This window comes from Drosophila hydei, unplaced genomic scaffold (genome assembly GCF_003285905.1).
Source record: "Drosophila hydei strain 15085-1641.00,03,60 unplaced genomic scaffold, DhydRS2 tig00000001-arrow-pilon, whole genome shotgun sequence".
NCBI lineage: Eukaryota > Metazoa > Arthropoda > Insecta > Diptera > Drosophilidae > Drosophila > Drosophila hydei.
In genome coordinates, this window is record NW_022045643.1 from 10253071 (window position 1) to 10274750 (window position 21680).

General features: G+C 44.5%; 2 protein-coding genes across 7 annotated transcripts; one reads left to right on the plus strand and one right to left on the minus strand.

Annotated features, from left to right (window-relative positions):
* Positions 1 to 146: 146 nt before the first annotated feature.
* LOC111604450 (GATOR complex protein NPRL3) lies at positions 147 to 2194 on the minus strand. Its single transcript, XM_023322519.2, has one exon. It carries the CDS (start codon positions 2094 to 2096, stop codon positions 183 to 185), a length of 1914 nt encoding a protein of 637 aa, XP_023178287.2. The 5' UTR covers positions 2097 to 2194; the 3' UTR covers positions 147 to 182.
* Positions 2195 to 2332: 138 nt separating this feature from the next.
* On the plus strand, positions 2333 to 19823 carry LOC111604451. Of its 6 annotated transcripts, none has more exons than XM_030224073.1 (8): positions 2333 to 2579; positions 3379 to 3632; positions 7715 to 10605; positions 11423 to 11925; positions 11989 to 12184; positions 12249 to 19219; positions 19273 to 19482; positions 19538 to 19823. In XM_030224073.1, the coding sequence occupies exons 3-7, from the start codon at positions 8513 to 8515 to the stop codon at positions 19467 to 19469; spliced, it is 9960 nt and encodes a 3319-aa protein (XP_030079933.1). In that variant the 5' UTR covers positions 2333 to 2579; positions 3379 to 3632; positions 7715 to 8512; the 3' UTR covers positions 19470 to 19482; positions 19538 to 19823. The 6 variants fall into 6 exon arrangements, with proteins under 6 accessions (XP_030079933.1, XP_030079986.1, XP_030079937.1 ...); XM_030224126.1 differs by having other exon boundaries at positions 3397 to 3632; XM_030224077.1 differs by having other exon boundaries at positions 3400 to 3632.
* The last annotated feature ends 1857 nt before the right edge of the window (positions 19824 to 21680 follow it).

A 21680-nucleotide genomic window follows, 5' to 3' on the forward strand; every position in this document is an offset into this window, starting at 1 on the left:
CGATTTGGATTAAGTCCATGTTGTTCAAGTCAACTAAATGTTAGTTAGGTATACTCAACAAATAAAGCTTATGTTATATATGTAAAAACAACCCATTGACACATTTGTTAGAAGATATGCTGAGATCTTGCCAACTGTTTTACATTCATAATGCATTTGGAATGCTTTATTTATTATAAATTCTATTTGTTGTTGTACATGGAGGCTATGGCCGGATCTTCTGTCTCGTATAAGATCAGAACGTCGCGGAACTTGTCGAGCAGCTGCAGCAGCTGAGAGCGACGCAAGTTCTCAAAATACATAATCTCCTCCAGATGGTGTTCGCTCTTGAAGTAGCCCATCTGATAGAGCTTGACCAACAGCGACAGATCGTCCACGTTGAGGGAGGCGGGTATGCGACGTATGGCAGCGCGGTCCGCATCGTTGAAGACATGGAGCAGTTCCTTGAGCTTCTGCTCATCCTCCATAGAGTCGAGACTATCACAATTGTCCGTGCTCATGGAGGCCGTCATACTGAAGTTCGACTTGTGGCTGGACGATGGCTGCACCGCAATATTATCCGAGGCAATGGAGAAATGATCGTCCGTCAGAGTGCGACGGTGCGAGTTCACGGGCATGGGCAACGGTTGGCTGGACATGCTCAGCATGGAGCCACCATGCACGGGATCATCATCAGGATCCCGGTCACGATTCAACTCTTCCTCGGTGTGATTACTATCCTGCTCCTCCTCGGTGAGATTGCCGGTGGCCACATGCGCACACGAAGCGGAGTCCCCAAATTCGTCGTCCACGTCGCTGGGCATGAACTGCACATAGGTGTGCAGCTGCATGAGCAGGTGATGCTGCAGCATCCAGAGCACCATCTGAGCGAGTATGCCCTGTCGCGCCGGCTGCTGCAAAGGCGTCGTCAAATGCCCAATGGACGTGGGCAACGAGAAGTCCGAAATCACCTCGAACAGCGAAATGCCCGCAAACCGTGTCGAGAACTTCTCCACCAGATGGGAGCGTGTGTGCAGTGGTGCATCCGGTGCTATTACATACACATTTGTCTCGCACAAAGGATAGATAATGGTTGCCTTGGCCCAGTAGACCAAATGGGAGACCAACTTGTACACATGCTCGATGCTCAGATCCGCATTGGATGCCATGCTCTGCAGGCTGATCAACGGATTGTAGGCATCCACCAACTGCCACAGCATGCGAGCGCCAGTCGGTGGCACGCAGTCGAGCAGCTCCGCGAAGTCCACCAGCAGCAGCATGCCATGATAAGGCTTCAATGCGCGCAGACAGCGATCGATTGTCTCTGGATCTACCATGCTGCCCTTCTTGTGCAGCTGATGCGCCTTGGCCGGCAGGCAAAAGGTCAACGTTAGATTCTGATTCAATGTGGTGCTCAGCAGTCCAGTGGTGCACAGATCATTGCAAATGGATTTCAAGGCCTGCGCCAGGCTGCACCGCTCGGCAATCAGCTCCAGCGTCCGCTCCAGTGGCTGCTGCTGTTGCTCGTCGTGTGTGCGCGCCATCAGAGCCGTCTGCTCGGTTAGATAGCCGCTGTGTTGCTCCTCGAACTTGAGCGCCAATCCTAAGCGCTTGCTCAGCTCATGATAGCACTTGACTATGGAGTAGCTGGCCTGTGCATGCAGCGCAAACACAATGTTTATTAGCATTTGTTGCTTCTTGGCCGCACTCGCGGCTGTTGAGCTGGTTGCAAGGGTCTGATTGTTGCTCGCGTTTGCTTGAACTGTGGAAGCTGAACTAATTAAAGTTGGATGGCTAACGAAGCGTACGTCATTTAGTTTAAGCTCAAACTTCTGATTGCACAATTGGGGCTTGACAGCAAATAGTGCGGATAGTACATCATCTGCAAAGCCCTGCAGCTGTCCTGTGCCTTGATTTTGGCTTTGTTGCGTGGGCGTCTGCAGTAAATCGTCTGTGTGAGCGACAGCGAAGGGATTTCGTTTCTTGTTGACTAATTCCTCTCGCGGCTCTTCTAACTTGTGCGGTTGGCCGAGTGTATGGTAGGGATACCGATACAGCAGGCGGTCGCCTTTGCTATCGAAGTAAACAAGTATAACAGCCAAAGGATTTACTTCCATCGCAGCATTATTTATTTATTATTATTTCTCTCACGCTAAAAAAAAGTATCAGCTGCTATAATTAACAAGTTGGCAGCGCCATATATTCCGATAATACCCGCTTTTATGACAGTGCTGCAAGCCGCTCAAATATTCCCTCTACAACACTGTACCCATGCATTTGTTACGAATATGAGCTCTGTTAACCACTTAAAAGTCTCATTTGAGTCAAATATATGGCTAACATAGGCATAAGTTAACATTCTTGCGTTTACACTTAAGAAAGAAGAAGAGTCGGAGTAACGCGGAGTGTGAAACGCGTTTAAAGGTGTTAAAACAACAAATAAATTGTTAAAAAATAGTTTTGTGCACTGTTTTCAGGTGCTACTTACGCAATACACTAAAATGTAATGGTGAAACGTATTAGTTATAGCTTAAAATGTAGTTTTAAAATTTATCTTATTAGCGTGTTGGTAAAGATGAAAAACACATAGGACGTGAAAGGTAAAATGCGTATAAAGCGTTAGAGCAAGCGAGATGCCATTAAAGTGTTGTAGCAGCGGTCTATATACATACATACATACATTGTATATTTTTAAGCGTGTGCTTGTGTGCGAGTACGAAACGAGGTACAAAATGTAACGAATTGTACAAATGTAGTAACAAATATTTTTTATCAAACTGGTTTGATTTTCTTATTGTAAATTTGAAAGAAAAGTTGCAGATAGTTCACTTTTAAGTGTATGTGAATATTGGCTCTTAAGCAGTTAACTTGTGTCGAATCGTATTTTCTTAGTTGGCGGTTATGTTTACCCTAAAAAATCATATTGTATATCAATATTAAAATATAACAAATTTTGTGTATAAGAGCGGCAATATCCGCGTATAGATTTTCATATACGTACGTAGGTACATATTTCAGTGGCGCCGTGTGTGTACATGCATGCATATATGTATGTATCGACGAACAGACAGAAAGACAAAATTAATGTACGTACAGCACTATAAAGTACACTACGGAATGGCAGGCGCAGTAGTAATAGGCTAAAGAAAGACAAGGTAGAAGAAGCAGCAACGCGAACAAAATAAAATAGCCGATAATAGGTAGGATTTGTACTAGTTGGCATGCTTATGTCTGTAGGCTGAAACGGCCACACTATATGTAGCTGTCATAATACAAGTGCGCGCGCAGCACAATACATAATGGTTATCTCGCTCTGACACACGCTAAATACGTGTTTTTGTGCGCATTTTCGTTGTTTCTTATGCCATACGTATTAATAATAAAATTGATTAATCAAAGTGGAAACGTTTATTTAAGCAGGCAGCAAACGTTTAAACAACGCCGCGTTTTACAACCACAAACCCTGCAAGCCAAATTACAGTGTGTGCGTTTCGAATTTGTGAAAATGTAAAATTAAAAAAAAACCCAAAGCAGCAAATGAATGCAACACAAAATTAAAGTGCCGAATAAAGCAAAGCGACACACTAAACCAAAATCATTTGCCATTAAAATCGTGTTGTGTACAATGAAGTGAAACTATATAATAATAGACGGTGAGTAAAATATTTTTCTAAACAAAACAGGAATGCGCGCGTAAATTCGTTTGCATTCATATGAGAATATCAGTTGATTAATTCATTTGCCACTTGAAGTTTAAAGTACTCATACGAGTAATCTTTGTGGGCTACGAGTTAAGTTGTGTATTATTTACTAGCATTTATGTTGTCAAATTAAGTGTTTACGGTGCTATTGTCATTTTCGAGGTCTTTTTTTTCGCACAGTGGGTCGCCATATTTAATTTCGTATTTTTCCCCCACAATGTAAGCATATACTGTGCTCTGTCCCACTAACGTGAATGGCATATAGCTTGCGCATTCGTTTGTTTTGCTTGCGATTTTCTTTTGTGCAACGTGAAGTTAGTTGTGCATAATAGAGATCCACAGAGTTGCCAGCTATGCATAGAATTTATACGTATATTAAATGTGGACAATCTTTTTAGTAATATTTGTGCACAAAATTTATGAATTAGAATCTACGAAAATTGTCCATACATCTACTACGAATTTTTAAAAAGCGAATGCACTTATGTAGGAGCATTTCATCATAATCTACCACCACTTTGTGTTTCTTTCTCACCTTGTATTGTTTTGACATGCGCAGAAACAACGAAACAAAATAAAATAATGGCAACATTTTATTTACAAAAATATTTGTTTTAAATAAGTTATGATAAAGGTATTTGCAATTTTCCGCCATTTTGAAATTGCGTTTCATACTAATTTTATATGCTAGAACAGTACCGCCGTTGCTTAGATTTTTTCTTTTCAATTTCCTTTGATTTTTCATTTTTGCTGTACACTCCAAGCGTATGTTATGTTTTCGTTAAATGATTTATTCCCAATTCTTGCTATTACTCGCCTATACTCCATTAAGTTGGTTGCTGTTGTACACTTTATTGGTATGTGTTTCATATGTTTGTCTCTGTTTTGCGCATGGTCCATTCTACACGCCGCTAATGCTACTCTTTACGCATACGTGATTTTTGCCTCGCCTGCTATGTACGATTTTTCTCTACTTTCTGAGGTATGAGCAAAAATGAAAGCAAAAGTCGACGGACAAGTTTTTAATATGTATATTTGTATTCGTTTGGCGCATACGAAACTTATATGCACAAACCCCCAATCTGGACAATGCAAGGGAAAATAAGAAAAATATTCGATATTTCAAGGGATGTCAGTATTTGCCGCGAATACACCCCCGCCAAAAATATATGCATGCGTATTAAGTGTATGTACGCATTAATACATATGCACCCACATACATGCATGCATTTTGTCGTATGTGTTGGTATTATAGGCGCAAGCGGATGTGCAAGAAGGTTCTAAATGTGTAACCTATTAGATTACATTCTTATATATGAACATATGTATATTTATTTTATGAATATTAATCTATTTGTTACAAGTCTTGAATGTATTGTGTTTAATATTATTTTCGTATAGCGATGCAATTTAGCAGATGGAAAAGTGAGGCTGTACTAAGCTTATCCGATAGAACTATTCAAACAAGCCCAGTGGGGCATGGGTATAGAAGCGTATAAAGTACGCGCGACAACAAAAAATAAGACGCAATTAGTTGACACTCGCAACACGGAGAGGTGGCATCATGAACAACAATCTCATATGCAAAGCACTAACAGATATTGTGTACCATGAAATGTGTAGGTGTGTGGGTCTGGGTGTGGGGCTGCACATGATGTATTTGTCTACATGATGGCAATGCAACGCCAAAATTAGCTAGCCCTATTGTTATAGTAATATCACGTATTGATTCATTTTCATCGAGTGTGAGTAGTCGATAAGCAGTGCTGGTGATATTGTTATCGATCGTTGCTCCGATTAGATTTTCTCTCTTGAAATTGGGAAGCTTTGATTTGCTTGTGACCTGACGCCGTGCCCAACCTTTGCTGTTCTAGACAGTGATATTTTTCTTTCTCTTTTCAACATCAGCACAGCTTATAGAAAACCACGGTGGCCATTCGTAGAGTGGGTATGCATGTGTGTGTTTGTGTCAATATGTTTTAATGTGCATTCAAACATGCTCTCTCGTAATTTGCTATTTAAACACACACACTAACACCGATTTTACGCGAAATTGTTTATGGCGCGCATTTAAGAAGATGGTTGGGGTAGGGTTAAAGCTTTTGCTTACACAGTTGTTTTTCGCATTAAAACTTAAATGACGTGTGTGCTTATTTGTATGTACGTATTTGTATGTGTTGGAAATTTTATCTGAATTGCGTTACAACATTGAAATGCTTGCTTGTTTTGTTATATGTTGGCTCTTTTAAAACGATGTTTTTATATACATATACATATATGTACACATGCCCGACCAACCAGCCCGAGTCCAAAATATTTGTTGCTTCTGCTATCTTGTGGCTGGGCGAACTTTGTTGTTGCTATTGGGAAACACAAAATCAAACGGAAATAATTCATGTGCTCACACATACAGTATACATATATGTAGTTAGTTATTTATATGTGTAAAAAGAAATCCCATTTTTATTTAAAAATCGCAGAATCTCTAATAATACGTCACATGATACTATATGGGATGAATATTATTTTAACCATATGCTATACTCATATGTACCGAGTGTGTAACAGCAGGCATTGCACCATTACATAACTGACTAAATAAGCTGTTATACATTGTTAATTTGTGTTATACGTTTGGCAAAACATTTACATACATGCATATTTATAACACATATCATGGGGTTACATAAACACATTGACTGTGCAATTAGCATTTCGCAATTCTGGTGAATTTTGCGGTTTATTCTCGCTTTTTTATTTCTGTTACAATTGATGGCAAAGTAAAGGCAAACAGAAAAGAACAACAAAATAAACACATGCATCGCATTCAATTGAGCAGCAGCAGATGCAAATGTATATTGCCCTCGCTCGCTAGCTCCGTCTCAATTAGAAATGAAATTTCAATAGGCGCGCACTCAGTAACTGCGAGAGCCAAGTGCATCCCAAGAGGAGACAAGACAACTAGCAATAGATACTAGAAAAAACAGCAGCAACAATAACAACAATGCAGAGGCAACTAAGACGATGTCGTCGACTGCCGTGAATGCCGCGCCGGATGCCAAGGCAAAATTAGTGCATTCACTTTTTGCTTTGGCTTTGGCAACTGACAAAAGCAAAAGCAAACCACTCACATACACACATATACACTTATACTTACAGTACGGTATATCTATAGCTATGTGTGTGAATTGTAAATGCGAATAGCTAGGTGCAGAGAAACTGCAAAAAAATACTATAAACTTAGAGAAACATGCGCATAGCAGAAATGCCAAACAATAAGTCTAAGTAGAAAGAGAAATAAACTAAATAAGATAATGCCGATTGACGGATGTAAACAACAATCACCCTTTTATATTTTAAAAACTAGAAGGGTGTTGATTTGAAACAATTAATTAATAAATGTTAAATAAGCATTTTAAATAGCCTAATAAGAACTTGATACTGAAACTGAATTATATATATATATATATATATATATATAATAATAATAATGTATTATAGTGTTTCTTCTTACGTATTAGAAGTGCCCATAAATATGATTGACTGACCTGAGTTAGTGTCAAAATAACAGGTTTTATTTGCTTGAGCATAAGTGCACAGTGTTATTGGTCGCTATACAAAGAGGGCAATGGTTTGGCTTCACTGTACTCCACTGTAGGCATACAAATGTAAACAATGCAGGTTCATAAAGTATTTCTTTGGTCTGCTTTGGCAGCTTTGATGTTCGCGGTGTTTCTGTGTTGGCTCTCTCTCTCTATTAACGAGTTGACGGGTTGGTTTCTAGTCGCTGCAAACGGCACAGAAAAGCATACGAAAAAATATACAGCAAGAATTTGTGACGCGCATGCGTTTGGTTTTTGTCATTACATAAGCTTCAGACTGGCATCTGGCAACACTGTGCGATAAATCAGAGATAGATGAGTACGCTAATCGATAAGCAGTTGTAGAATTTAAATTTGATTTTATATAATATTAATATTTATTTATTCTTGTTTATTTTTATTTATATTTCTGTACTTGTTCTGTTATTGCAGCAAATGGAACATACAACGAAGGATCGTTTAATGAGCTAAACTTAAAGCAGTTTCGTTGTGCTGGACAACAACAAGAATAACAAAGAACAACGATACGACCGATAACAAGAACAACGAGTGTTAAAATAAAACTTGTTAAGCTAAAGTTAACAGGAGGCGCAATAAAAAGGAAGCGTCGACTTTGAAGAGAAGAGAGAGAAGTAGAAGTAGAAGAGAAAGAAACAGAAGCAGAAACAATACACGCACCGTTATGTTTGTAATGGCTAACAATGTAATGTGGTACAGTGTTGGAAATCGTTTATGCAATTTGAATGCGCGCCACCCACAATTAGCAGCCGCCAGCAGCGGTCAGGCAAACGCCGCCGAAAAGAGCATTTCTGGTTATGCATTAGGCCCCCAAAGGTTTGGGGGCACCATCACCAATAGAAGCAGCAGCAGCAGCAATAGCAATAGAAACTGCAGTGCAACACGACTAAAGTCACAAAATCAAAAACTACTAAAGAAACAGCAAAAACAACAGCAGCATCATCGGCGGCCGCAGAGGCAAAAGCTTCTAGTGAATAAGATGTCTAGTGAGGTAGTGTTGTGAAATGCCAAAAGTTAATACGCAGCAGCAGCAGAAGCAGGAAAACATAACAAAAAGAAGAGCAACAAAAACTTAGCACCAGTTAAAAGCAGCCTCCCGCCCCGTCTAATACATAAAACCTTAGTTTAAAAGCGATCAACCACTTCTATAAATATATATATAGAAAACAAATATAAGAAATATTATTTTGTGAGCAATTAAATTTCGTAAAAATGCCTATGTCCAGGCACGACACGGTCTTCGTGGAACCTGTCGTCGGCAGCAGCGGCAACAACAGCAACACCAGCAACAGCAGCGCCAGCACACGAATTGGTATCAGTGGTCCGCAGCAGCAGCAGCATCCGCCACATATTGTGATCGATGGCAGCAGCTTAGCAACGCAGGCACAGCTGAAGCGGATCATGCAGCGGCGCATGTCCATTCAAGCGCAGCCCGCCCAAAAGTACGCGGTGCGTACGACAACAGCGCAACAGCAGCATTTGCCACAGCAGCAGCAGCAGCAACATGAATTGCTTAATCCGCAAATCTACAAAATTGTTACGACCGATGGCAGCACAAGCAATGTCATCATCGATACCTCCGCTGCAGCACCGCCGCATAACTCGAAGCTCCTGCTTAGTAATCTCACGGTGCTGTCTAAACAGGCGCCAGCCATGTCCTCCCAGTCACAACATCAGCAGCAGCAGCTCAGCTATGTCAACGCCAAGAATTTACCCTACGTGACGGCAACGCCCGCGCTTAAGCAGCAACAACAGCAAAAGTTTGGCACAATTGGCGCTTACAAAGCTGTGAATGCCAGCGGCAATGCTAAACAGTTGCAAGGGTATGCGCAGGCAACGCAACAGGCGGGCACCACGCCGGTAATGCAAAAAGTGACATTGGGCTCACGGGTTGTGACGCGACTCCAATCATATGTACCGCCTCAGCAACAGCAGCCGCCACAGATCATTGTGCAGCCAGCATCAGCGACGCAGCAGAAATATGTTAGCTCTGTGGGCAATCGGCCGGCGATAACGACGACAGCAGCGGCGTTGCTTAAGAAAGCCAATCAGAAAATAACTGTCAAAAGTGTTGGCAACATGTTGCATCAGCAGCAGCAACATCAGCAGCAACAGCAGCAGCAACAACAACAGCAGCAACAACAACAACAGTTAAAGGCTTTCATCTCCTCGCAGCAGGCAACACACAAAGCAGGCGTCAAAACCAAATTTGTTAAGCAGTACAACAGCGGATCCACTGGCTTGTCCATTGCTGCGGTCCCACAGCAACAGCAGCAGAATGTCTATGGCAAACAGCAACAACAATTGACGCCCAATAAGCTGAACAAACTGACTGCCAGCAGCACAACGAAATATGTATTGCAACAGCAGCCGCTGCAACAGTTGGCCGCCAATTTGCCACAAGGCACGCAGTTGCAGCAGAAAACAACAACGGCTGCGGGCAATGGAGGATACATGTTGCAGCAGTCGACAGCGGGCGCGATTAAGTTTGTTAACTCCCACGGCACCGTCATACAGCAGCATCCGCCCCAGGGCCAGGTCAAGCGCATTCACTACAACAGCAGCAGCAGTGACAGCAGTACCGATCATCATCAGCAGCAGCAGCAGCAACATAACCATCAATCGTCCTTGATCACAGATGATGTGATGATTGTGAATGGCACGCAGATGACAGATGAGCTATCGGCACGCATCTTGCAGAGCATGGCTCAAAAATCCTTTAGCCAGCAGCAGCAGCGCTTTCAGCAGCAAACAACGCCAACAGCAGCGGCAACATCAGCAGCAACAAACACAAGCATGCCGCCGCCGCAGCCAACGTCAACGCCTACGCAGATTATATACGGCGGTAGCAGTACCAACAACAGCAGTAGCAGTAGCAGCAGCAGCAACAGCAACGCTGTGGCAGCAACGACGAGCAATCTGCTGCTGAGCCACTATCAAGCAGCAGCTGCAGCAGCCGGCATGTCACCAAGCTCGTCAGCAGCAACCCTAACGCCGGCCTCATCGCCATCGCCATCGCCATCATCGTCATCAACAGCGTCTGCATCATATTTGACGGTGACTTCCTCCAGCACGCCCTCGGTAAGCATCTCCTCGCACGGGTTTGCCAGCGGCAGTGCCGCAATGTCCTCCTACATGTCGGCCACGGCAGCGCGTCGTCAATCGGTCAGTGCACCAAGCAGCCGAGCAACATCGCTCGAGCGCAAACAAATACAGCAGCAGCAACAACAACTGCTACACGAGGCTGTCACAGCAGCAACAATACGCAAACCGCCGCCCAGCGTGGTCGAGTATTATAAACACAGGTGAGTAATTAGCTATGGAAACATAATCCTCTAACATATCAGTCTGCATTTAAATTACCCTCGCTTCCTACGTCTACCTATCGATGCAGTTTCAATTGGCAACAAAATTGTTTGCCAAAGTCCAAAGCGAAACCTGTATTTAAATCGAAAATGTGAACCATAACTAATAAAGTTTAGCATTTCCAATTGAAGTCTTTAAAATAAATTCGATATTTATTGACACAAATAAATTGAGCTAGTCAGTCTGGACAGAGAAACAAAAACCTTGTATTGAAAGAATTGATTTGATTAAGAATTTATGTTTCTTGGAAGATAAAGTGTGTTGAGAGGATTCTCCTATTCTCCCAAAACATACATTTGCAGAACTTAAAGAATATATTATTAATTGATGTATATAAGAAAGAATATCTTTACTTACTTTTATACCAAACGGAAGAAGTCTTCAATAAACTCAAATGGACACATAATAAGTAATTAGCCAAGCTGAATTTGAAATGAAATATTTTCTGATCTAGTTTGTTTTTCATATTCATGCCACTTGACAGTTTGTTGAGCATAAATTGCCTAAAGACAGAAAATAACATTGTTGTCGAGTACATTTCGATACGGAAAAGTTGCCCTGATTCTGAGCACCATGCAGCTGTGCTACCAACCTACTGTGTACAGATTCATCTGTAGCTATCGATATCGAGCTCTGTTTACTTCTGTGCCGATATCGAAACGGACAGGTTTTGTTTATAAGTCGAGCCTTTCCAAAAAATTTCAACGCGCACAACTAACGAAACAATTTTATTTGAAATTTTGCCTTCTCCTGCAGTCTGAGTCACAACAGCAGCAACAGCTTAAGCAACCTAAGCAGTAGTCTGCGCAGCAACTCCAACACGAGCCTACATACGACGGCGACAACGTTGGTTTCATCAGCGGCTCCACATTTGACACCCGTGCACGTGGAGGCAACGACGCTGATGATGAAGCCTCAGCAGCAGCAGCCACATTCACAACAGCAGCAGCAGCAACTGAATGCAAATGAGGAAGAGCTGTATATAGAGGAAGTGCGTCCAGTGCCTGTGCACACGCAGGACTTAAGGTTGCAGCAATTGCATGCCATTATGCAGGATCACACTTACGCCTCTCAGCAGCAGCAACAGCAGCAACAACAGCAGCAGCAGCAGCAGCAGCAGCAGTCAGCGATGGCTGGCACCACATCCGCGCAGCAACTACAACAGCAACCACAGCAATGGTCCCTTGGTGGCATTGGTGTCACAGTCACCGGCCCCGCTACTACTCCTAGTGGCTTCAATAGCTTTTATGGACAACAGAGTGAGTTATGCGCAAGGGAGAATTGCCGGCAACGATTTGCTAAATATTTGTCTTTCTTTTCAGTTGGACGCCATGTGCCGCATGATGATGATGCTCACTCGGCTATAAGCGGAAGCTCACGCTTGGCCGGTGCCGATATTGATCCTGGAGAGGAGACGGAAACGGCGCCCGAAGCAGAAGCTGAGGATGATTCAGTTACTCGCTGCATTTGTGAGCTAACGCATGACGATGGTTACATGATATGCTGCGACAAGTGCTCGTAAGTGTACCGATGCTCAAGCTTGTTGCGTTTACTAATCGAAATTATTTATTTGCATCAACAGCGCCTGGCAGCATGTGGACTGCATGGGCATTGATCGTCTCAACATACCCGAAGAGTATCAGTGCGAGCTGTGCCAGCCGCGACCCGTGGACAAGGCCAGGGCTCGTGCGCTGCAGCGTCAAAAGCGTCGAGAGCATATGTTGCTCGTAGCTACACAGGCAGCAAGTGGTGCTCCGCCTTCCACGGCAACAGCGGCAGCCGCGGTTGCCGCTTCGGTCGCAGCATCAGCAGCTAATCCAATGGGCGTTGCAGGAACAGCAGCGGGCACACTGCTGTACAACAGCCAAGAGCTGTCACAACAGCAACAGCAGCAGCAGCAACAACAGCATCAGCAGCAGCAGCAACAACGGCTTGGAGCTGGGCCTAACGGTGGCTTTGGTCCTGCTGCAGGTGGCATAACTAAGAAATCAAAGAAAACCAAAGATGGTGCAGCCGGGTCGCTCAAGAAGAGTAAGAAGAGTGGCGACAAGCTAAATGCCAGTGGCGGCTCAACCGGCGGCACAGCAAGCTCCAAGTCGACGAAAAAGAGCAGCAAGCGCAAGAGTAAGTCCGGCGCCGATGGCGTCGGCGGCAGCAGTCCTGCTTTGACTGCCGCAGAGAAGCATGCAGCGAATTTGCGCCAGTGGATCGAGCACTATGAATACGCCGTCACAAATCATTATTCGCCGGAATTGCGCGCCCGTCTGCATGCCATACAAAAGCAACCCAGCTTACTGCAGAGCATACAGAATACAGAGAATAAGGCGTTGCGTCTGATTGCTGCAGGATGTGCCACGGAACTGGATAAGCGTGCCCAGTTGATACCATATGCGGGTGCCAAGGTGCTGATCAGCAGCGTGGACCTGGCACCGCATGCCCCCATCCATGAGCTGCGTGGCAAGTACATGTTGACTACACAGTTCCGGACACAGAATCCCACCGTGAACATGAATACTCCGCCGCCGAGTAACTATTTAAACAGCTTCAAGGTGCACAAAACGCCCGGACAGTTTGTGTTCTTCTATCAGCTGCCCGGCGTGGAGGCGCCCATGCAAACGCATCCACAGTTGGCGAACCATCAGCCGCCGCCACCGTTGCCCGCCTACCTCAAGGGACCCGAAGTGTGCGTCGATACGCGTACCTATGGCAATGATGCCCGCTTTGTGCGTCGCTCGTGCCGGCCCAATGCCGAACTGCAGCATTACTTTGAGAAAGGTACACTGCATCTGTATATTGTGGCGTTGACGCACATTCGAGCCCAAACGGAGATAACGGTGCGGCATGAACCGCATGATTTGGCTGCTGTGGACCAGAAAAAGTCCCACTCGGCTGTCATACAGCCAACAAGTACGCGCTGTGCTTGTGACCTGGGCAGCGACTGTTTGTTCTCCCTGCCGCTTGCTGTGCAACAGCAGCTCCAGGCGCCGCCCGCCCAGCCGCGCAGCAGTCATCGCAACAAGGTAGCCGCTGCAGCGGCGGCAGCAGCAACTGCTGCCAACAGCGCCGCAGCGATACAGCTGACCATGGGTTTAGGCCGCACAGTATCAGCTGCTGCAGTGGCGGCAGCATCAACAGCACGCAACCGCTCCACCTCGTCTAGTGGGGAGAGCAGCAGTCATATGGGCCTCAATAGTCCGCAGTTGAGCCAGTTGAATTTGGGCTTTAAGCCCAGTGCAGCTGCATTGACGGCCACTATTGGAAACGGCTCGACGGCAGCGGCAACTGCTGCTGCAATGCTCTGCAATAGCAATAGCAACAGTGGCAACAGCAACAATTCGTGTTCTGTTTCCATGTCCAGTGTGCTGCACGATTCGGGCATTTGTACATCATCTTCGTCGCCGTCAGTGTCCATTCCATCGCCGACACCTGCGCAATTGCAGTCGCCTACGTTGCAGCAGCAGCCGGCGCAGCAACAAACATCGCTACTGCAACGAAGTCCAACCCAGCAGCAACAGCAGATACTCGCTGCACTGCCAACGCCTATGTTGCTATCGCCGCAGCTGCTGCAGAAGCCGACAGCGCAACAACCTTCACTTTTGCAACATCAGCAACAGCAACAACACCAACAACAACAACAGCAGGAGCCGCTAGCTGTAATTGCAGCTGCAGCAGCGGCGCAGCGTCCAATGGCTACTTTCTATTTGCAGCCGCAACATCAGCAGCAGCAACCTCAGCAGCAGCAACAAATCAATTTGCAGCGACAACAGCAACAAGAACAATTGCACGCACAGCAGCACCAACAGCAGCAGCAACAACAGCAACAGCAACAGCAGCAACAACAACAACAACAACAACAGCAGCAGCAGCAGCAACAGCAGCAGCAGCAGCAACAACAGCAGCAGCAGCAACAACAACAACCACAACAACAGCAACAACAACAGCAACAACAACAGCAACAACAACAGCAACAACAACAGCCACAACAGCCACAACAACAGCAGCAACAACAGCAGCAACAGCAGCAGTATGCACAGCAGCAGCAACAGTTGGCTGATGAGGCACGCATGGCAGTTAGTGCACTACAAACTTTGCATGCCACGCCCACAGCGCACATGGTGACGCCTATAAAAATTACAACAACGCAGCCGCTTAAGCAACAACCGTCTCAGCAGCAGCAGCAGCAACTGCAGCAATTCCAACTGCAACAGCAACAGCCACAGCAACAACAGCAGCCATCGCCACTGCCACAAGCACAGATTTATCACGCAGCGGTGTCGCCCACAAAAACGCCTTCAAAATCGCAGCTCAACAACTGTAGCAACAATAATAACAACAACAATAATAATACTACAACTCCAACAACGCGTAAAACGCCCGCAAAAGCGGCAGCTGCAGCAGCAACAACAACACCAACAATCAGCAGCCCCGCACAGGAGGTCAAGGAGGAGGAGTCGGCAGCCGCAGCAACAGCTAGCGCGCCGGCAACATCGACGCCCGCTGCCAAAAAGGACAAACCGAAGTCTCGAGAGGAACGCAAGTTAGAAGCCATACTGCGTGCCATTGATAAAATGGAGAAACAGGAGGCGCGTGGTAAGAAGGCTGGCGGAGCAGCTGCTGGCACTGAAAGTCGTCAGGTGGGTGGCAAGCAGCGCATGAGCAATTCGCCAGCATCGCCGCGCAAACGCAATGCCAGCAGCAATTCCATAAGTGAATCGGCCGACTGCAGTTCCCTGGGCTTGGGCACACCTACCAGCACCAACAACAACAATAATAACAGCAAGGGTAGCGCAGCGAGACGCAACAAAAAGAAGCGCAAAGTGAGTCGCAGCTACAACAATAACAACAACAACAACACCAAGCGTAGAAAAAGTCTGAGTGAATCAGACGCCGAATCGCACACCGAATCGGAGCTAGCTTCACCAGCTTTACAGAATCAAAATGCAATGCAACACAACAGCAACAACGCCTTGCAACAGCAACAGCAGCTGCAGCAGCAGCAACAACAATCGGCAGATCAGGCTGCGGGCTTACTTCTAGCGCTGGCTCAAAACTGCGAACCGTTCAAGCCGCCAGCCGCAACATCTGCGGTGAGCAGCGCTTGTTTGCTAATTGAGGCAGCAATGGGTCCGCTGGAGCAGCAGCCAGAGCAACAGCAATCGCTGCAATCTCCATCTGTGGGAGAGTTCAAATATCCGCCGAGTGGCGCAAAGACAAAAAAGTCGCTTATGTCCAGCTGGTTTCAATCGGAACAATGCGAGCAACAATCCGGCTTAGACAGTCTTGTGCAGGCCGCCATGAGCGAAATAAATGGCTCCAGGGAGCAACTACAACAGCAACAGCAACAACAGCAGCAGCAACAGCAACAGATGCAGCAAATCCCTCCACAGCAGCCGCAGCAACTGCAAATAGATGCTCCGGCGCTGCTCAAAGTTGAGCAGTTCATACATCAAGTAGAGGCCACTGAGCGTTCGCAGATGCCCTCAGTGCAAAACAATTCATCGGTTAAGAAGCGTTGGCTGCGCCAAGCCATTAGCGAAGAGACTACCGATGAGAATCAGCCCCAGGCACCGGTTACGCCCACTCCCAGCATATCGCCACTGCAGCAACAGCAGCAACAGACGCCACCTCTACTCTCGAATGGTTTTAGCACGCCCTTAAAGAAGCGACGTCTGGTGGTCATCAGCAATGGTGGACTTGAGGCGACGGCAGTAGAGGAGCCGCACATTGATGTTATTGGCAGCGCCGGCGAGGAGGAGCACAAAGTGGAACAATTGGAGCAATCGCAGACGGAAGTACTAAAAGTTGAGACACATCAGCACTTCGAACAGGATGACGATGTGGATATTTTGCGCTCACCCAGTCCAGGCGCACAGCAGATTGTTGCCGAGGACAATCTGGTTAAGATAGAGCCGGAGGACACAAGTGCAGCAGCTGACGATGTCAAGATTGATGTGGAGCGTGAGGAGAGTCAAGCGTGTGATAAGTTCGAAGAATTACTCAATGTTAAACGCGAGCAAGAGGAGCAACAACAACAACAGCAACAACAACAAGCCAAATCGGAGGCAGTGCCAGAAGAGAAGCAGCGAGTGGCTAAAGTGGAACCCAAGGCAGAGATTAAACCAGAGCCAGCAGCTAAGCTGACGGCCAGCAAGGTGGAGTCAATGCCGGAGCCTAAGCCGGGTGAATCATTGCTACGCACAGCAGCAATAGCTGTAATGCCAGCAAATGCAGCAACAACCACTGCAAGCTCTACGACTGAGGCAGATTCGGCAAAGGCGAATATCAAACCGCGCTCCGCAGCCGTAAAAGATGAGGAGGAACCGCTCAAAAAGAAACCCAAGTTGGAAACCAACTCAGCATCGGCAGCCACAGCCGCAGCCGCAGTAACAGGAACAACACCTCCAACTGTTACTACGGTCGCAACGCCAATCCCTACGCCACCGGCAACAGCACCAGCAATAACAACGCCTGCTGCCAGCAGCAAAAATCTAACCGAGCTGGATATACAGGAGCGCCTCTTATCCTTCCATGCTGAGAATATATCCTATTTGCAATCGCGCAATAAAAAGGCAACCAGCAGTTGTTCTGGCAAGAGCAACAATAGCAGCAGCAGCAATAGTATCGCAGCCAGCGTTGACTTGCCCGCCAAGAAGTCCAGCAACAAGGAGAAGGATGAGAAGCGCGACAGAGACAAGCAGATAAAGAAATCGAAAAAGGAAAAAAAGAAGTCAAAGGAAAAAGATAAACTAAAGGCAGCAGCCATAGCAGCAGCCTTGGCAGTTGCGGCGCCTGAGACCAAAAAGAAGCAGCCCAAAGAGAGTAAGCAGCAATTCCAACAACTGCCAGCAATAGTATCCACACCCACGCCTGCAATACTCACGCCAGTGGCAGCGGCAACTGTAACAGCAGCAACCACGAATGGCAAGACCAAGCACCACAGCAACATGCTTGAGCAACAGCAGTTGCAGCTGCAGCAGCAATCAGCACTGCGACGGCGCACCATGTCCATGTGTGTTACACCAGCCACGCCTGCAACGCCCACAGTGCCAACAACTCCCATTCTAGCAACAACAAAGAAGCGACAAACCAACTTTGAACAGGAGCTGACCAAACCCAACAGCCAAATACTCAGCAGCAGTTTGTTGCTTAATACCAGCAAAGCACCGCAGCAACATCAGCAAACAGCGCTCACAGCAGCAACAGTGGCCGGTGCAATCGTTGCGCCAACAACGGCACAGCAGCAGCATCGCAAGGAAAACAATCATCATCATCACCATCACCACCATCAGCAGCAGCAACAGCAGCAGGAGGCAACCGGTTCGATGAGCTTGGCAGCGGCCATAGCCAGCGGCAAATTGACGCCGATCAGTAGACGACGAGAGTCTATGTGCGGCAGTCGGCAGCAGGCGCTCATTGCGGCAGCGATCAAGAAGGATAAAAAGGAGAAGAAGAAGAGTAAGAAAAAGGACCGCGAAAAGAAGCAAAAGGAAAAGGTGAAAGGCAAGCAAAAGGATAAAGACAAGGACAAGGACACAACAAAGGTAAAGGGCAACAATCAACAGAAGCAACAGCAGCAGCAAACGACTACAGCAGGCGTAAATGCAATGCCCAAGGCAGCATTAGCTAAGGCCGCTATAACAAAGCCTTCCACACCCACTGTGCATCCTGCGCCCATATCAGCTGCACCGATACCCGTGCTAATCACGCAACCAACATTGGCAACACCAACAGCAATGCCAATGCCAATGCCTGCGTCTGTGTCTGTGCCACTTGTTGCCAGCGGTGCCGCAAAGCAATTACCCTTCTACAATACCATTTATGGCAAATTGCAGGAGCCGCCCGTGTTGCCATCCAGTGCTTCATTGGTATCTTCGCTGACCAAAATAAGCAGCAACATACCTAGTTTAGCTGAGTACTTGGAAGCAACGAAAGCAAAGGCAGCGGGTGCAGCGACGGCGCAAACAGTCGTTGCTGTTCCACCAACAATAGCAACAGCAGCAACAGCAACAATTGCCGCGTCCGCCAACAACGGAGTGGCTGCAGCGCTGGAGAGCATGCCGCCGCCATCAACAACACCGCTTAAACTCTACACACGCACTGCCAGCCATGATCCGAGACTGAATCCCATGCTTACAGTGCCGGAGCCAGCGCCAATGCCGAAACGCAAGCTTTCGATTAGCGAATATCGCATGCGCCATCGTCCTTCGGTCGATACCGCGCCTACGACTCCGACAACGCCCACAACGCCAACGGAGCGCTGCTTTGCCAAGCCGCAGACCATTAACAAATGTTCGCTGCAGTCACCGGAACGCTACCAGGCGATGCGTGATCGACGCAATTCAATTAGCGTCCACCAGAATCAGAACAACAGCAACATCAAAAATCATCACTACCAGCAACAGTTGCCACATCAGCAGCAGCAGCCATCTGCATCGGCGCTTAAAAGCAACATGAAGAACTCCGTAATAAACTCCGCAGCGGCCACGCTTAGCACCGTCAACAGCATCCTGAGCACTGCCCACAAGCTGCACATGTTCGATGACAAGCCCAAGGGTAAGCACTGAATCGCATCTAGAAATCCATTTGCTAAACATTCTGTTTTGCAGGTGGCCACTTTAATGCAGCGCCTACATTGCTTGAGCAGCAGCAGGAGAAGATGAGCGAACGTTCGCGTTGTCTGCAGCGCACAATTTCCTGTGATTCCCGTGTCATCGAGCGCCTGGGCGCCGGGACAACAGCTGCAGGTAGCGCCAGTCTTGCCGACAAGGCGACTGGGATGAGCGCCAGGCGAGATGGAACATAAGAGCTACTGAAAGGTAAGATAATAATAATAATAATAATTAAACCATAATAAAGTGTATTGCACCATAGGAATTACCTCGAAATGAAGACATCGGAAGACCCCTTGGATAAACAAAAAATGCAACCTCAACTCGAAATAGCAATCAAAATCTGAATGTGGAAAATATCGATGGCGTACCCAAGGACATAGATATTTATATATTTGTTTATGTTTATGCTAAGCGCGTTTTTCCTATCTAAACAAATGTACAGCAAATCCGGACATAGAAGAGCAAAGGCAGTCACAGCGAAATTCAATCCTTATTATTTGTGTTGTAAACGCTATAACTCGCTATAATTAATACTACCTAAATATATATATATATATATGTATATATATGTATATATATATATGTATGTATATATATTTATATATATCTATGTAATTGGTTTGAGTTTGGGAGAAGAAACGATGACAGGAATATAGTGAAAAGCCTTCTGCTAAACTAACTAGCAGTTCAACTGGTCGCGTTTTTTCGTAACAATCGATCAACTTATCTAATTCTACTCCATAAATATATATCTTTATAAAGTAGTATATATATAAATACTATACATAGCGCTATAGACGTATATAATGCTTAGATATACAAAAGAATCACACAAACTAATTGAAAAGTTTAGCAAGCTGTAAGCATTAGATTTCCTTTTGTTTTTAAAATAATTTAAATGCATAATGTATTAATCTAACTTTATTATTTAACACTTTAAGTTGCGTAGAGCTTCAAGAATTTATACACTTATTTTAACTAATTGAAATATGCAAACAAAAACTCCGTGTACACAAAATATGATTACTGTTTTCTCTTTCTTTTTTTTCGTAGTTTAATTAAATATTATATGAGAATAATAACAAACGAATACATAAATTACCACAATTAATAAAGAAAAGAAAGAATTGATAACAACATAACCAGGCTTAAAACGCAAGCAATACTATAAACCAAAATAAATGGAACTAAACTGTAAATAGGAATTTGCAAAAGTAAAAGCGAATCGCATATTGTTAAATATTGTACATAAAATCTAGAGAAAAAATTAACTCGTTTAATTGATAGCATCAACAGGAAACAACAATGCTACTTTAGTATGTAAGCGACACATTGAAAAAAAAGAGTACAAAAGGCGAGTTAATTGAACGTAATTAAATTTAAGTAATGCCTAAAAACAATTACAAATTTAAAATTTAAATGTAAATAAAGAAAGGCTCTTAGCAAGGCCGTCGCGTATTTAGTTTTAAGACTAACATAAAACTTGATATCTTTTTAAATGCAACCGAAAGTAACATCAACAATTTTTCATTCTCTTTGATAATTGATTTCAATATTTTGATAATTCTTCCTTAAATGCCCGAATGTATCCTAAATGGTTCTATTTGGGTAGAAACAAATTAAAATAATCATTTAGCCCTGTGAATATGTATAATTATTTACTTATTAAGACATTTTGAAAACCCAAATTAATTTCTTTTTAATTTGATGTTTTTACAAATTTACTTTGAATTTTGTATATACCAACAACAGTTTTTACATTTCACATTTATGAGGTTTAAATCGTTTAGGTTCAAAGAATTTTAACATTAATTAATCTAGAGAACAACAAGAATTCTTGAGTATATGCTGTTAAAGATGGTTCAAAAATAAATATTCATTTGTCATGTTTATGATGGCTCAGGCTGATTCATTTATGTTTTTGGGTCATATTCAATGACTATTATAACCTTTTCTATCTATAAACATAGTTTCGATTAGAATTGATTTTAGGGTTTCTTGTCGTAAAATTCTATACTTAGATTGTATCCCAAATAAAGTTATAAATTCTAAAAAACTTGTACGCCTAACTTTCGACAAGTATTGCTGTAACAGTTTCTTAAGATATTTATATTTTGTATCCAAATATTACAAATTCAATACAAACTAAAGTTCAGTTCGAAAACCAGCCTAAAGAAAACAGATTATTTTGTAAAAGAATTTATTCTAATATATTTAAATGCTCTCGTTAACATGTAATATCGGTAGGAACGTTGGAGTAGGAGTATAAAAATTAGATATTAACTTTTTAAGCATATGTTGTTTTTTATGGGGTTTTCTTTATGTATATATACGAAAAACAGAAAACATTTTTTTTTTGTAACGAAGAAAGTGTAAAATACATAATGCAAATTTAAGAAGCC